Source organism: Malus sylvestris, chromosome 11 (genome assembly GCF_916048215.2).
Source record: "Malus sylvestris chromosome 11, drMalSylv7.2, whole genome shotgun sequence".
NCBI classification, from domain to species: Eukaryota; Viridiplantae; Streptophyta; class Magnoliopsida; order Rosales; family Rosaceae; genus Malus; species Malus sylvestris.
Genome location: NC_062270.1, coordinates 35,001,444 through 35,003,134, shown reverse-complemented (window position 1 = coordinate 35,003,134; position 1,691 = coordinate 35,001,444). Strand labels below are relative to the sequence as shown.

Here is a 1,691-nt window from a genome sequence, read left to right as displayed (position 1 = left end):
GAAAGAGATTGCTCAGTCCCTACAAGATGGTTCTAGTAGTTAAAAGTTGGGTAGGTATTCTATTGATAATGGATTTCTTTGTTACAAGAAGAGAATTATGTTAGGGCCTACTTCTGAATAAAGAGCAAAAATTATTGAAGAACATCACTCCACTCCATCTTCAGGTCATCAAGGTGTGCTCAAGACTTATCAAAGGATCAAGAGGAGTTTTTATTGGAAGGGCATTAAACATGACATTCAGAAATTCATACCTGAGTGCCCAAATTGTCAACAAAACAAAATCGAAAATATGTCACCTCATGTGTTGTTGCAACCATTTCCAATCCCATAGAGAATATAGAGTGATATCAACATGCATTTCATAGTAGGTCTACTCAATTGCAAGGGAAAATCTGTGATATGGGTGGTGGTGGACAAGCTTTCAAAGTATGCTCACTTTGTGCCTATGTCACATCTTTACACTGCATCTTCAGTAGCACAACTCTTTGTGGAATATATTTTCAAACTTCATGGAATACCTAGTTCCATTGTGAGTGACAGAGATCCAGTAATGGGCAATCTGAGGTAATGAACAGGTGTTTGGAGACCTATCTAAGATGCTTTGTGAGAGGGCAACCTAGGAAATGGGTTCAATGGTTACCATGGACTGAGTGGTGCTTCAATATTTCCTTTCACACTTCCTTAAAATATACCCCTTTTGAGTTAATGTATGTTTACCCCCCACCTCAAGTAATCCCTTACAAGCTAGGGACTGCAAAGGTAGAAGTTGTGGAACAAGGTTTATTGGACAAAGATATGGTGTTATCAGTGTTGAAGATCAACTTGGAAGTAGCACATAATCGAATGAAGCAATATAGTGACAGAAAGAGAATTGAAATGCATTTGGAGGTTGGAGAGTTGGTCTACTTGAAATTGGTGCCATATCAGTTACAAGCTCTAGCTCCACATAGCTACCATAAGCTACAACTAAGGTACTATAGCTTTTATGAAATCGTGGAGAAGGTTGGAATGGTGGTTTACAAGCTAAAACTCCCTGCAAAAACCAAGATTCATCTTATCTTCCATGTGAGCTGCCTCAAGAGACAACTAGGTTATGCAATCACTCCACAATATGTGTTGCCTCAAGTCATAGAAGATGGGTTGGCTCATAACATTCCTCAAGCAATTCTTGCTAGAAGGATGTACAAAAAGGGTAGTGTTGCTGGTGTACAAGTGCTGGTGCAATGGAATGACCAAGAGGAAGCTAATGCAACTTGGGAGGATTTCGATGAGCTCAAGAATAAGTTTCCAGATTTTCCACTTTGAACCTTGAGGACAAGGTTGTTCGAAGGGGGGGAGTATTGTTATGAACTAAGTTCGAGTGATTGTTTCAGTCACAAGGATAAATTATTATTAGTCGTATGGGACTAAATTATAAGGGATTTTGGGGCTAATTGTAAGAGTCTAAAGAATTGGGGTTGGATTGTAATAGCCTAAGTCTTTTGGGGAGTCAATTTAATTAGTTGGTTAAGTGTCCAGTTGGCAGTCACTCATTAGGGAGGAATGCTAGTGGTAGCTATATTTTTTATTCCGAAATATTTGTAACGGTATGCTTTGAAAAATCTAATAGAATATTCTCTCTCTCTCTCTTCACTCATCTTCTCCATTGCTTCCATCACCATTGCTGCACTGGTAGGTTGAGACCATTGTAG

General features: G+C 39.0%; 1 protein-coding gene across 1 annotated transcript; it reads left to right on the top strand.

The window, feature by feature from the left end:
* The first annotated feature begins 705 nt into the window (after nucleotides 1–705).
* Nucleotides 706–1,305, top strand: LOC126590440 (uncharacterized). The gene has a single exon (XM_050255902.1). It carries the CDS (start codon nucleotides 706–708, stop codon nucleotides 1,303–1,305), a length of 600 nt encoding a protein of 199 aa, XP_050111859.1.
* The last annotated feature ends 386 nt before the right edge of the window (nucleotides 1,306–1,691 follow it).

Coding starts and splice junctions, on each gene's coding strand:
- LOC126590440 (XM_050255902.1), top strand. CDS start 706: ATGTATGTTTACCCCCCACCTCAAGTAATCCCTTACAAGCTAGGGACT.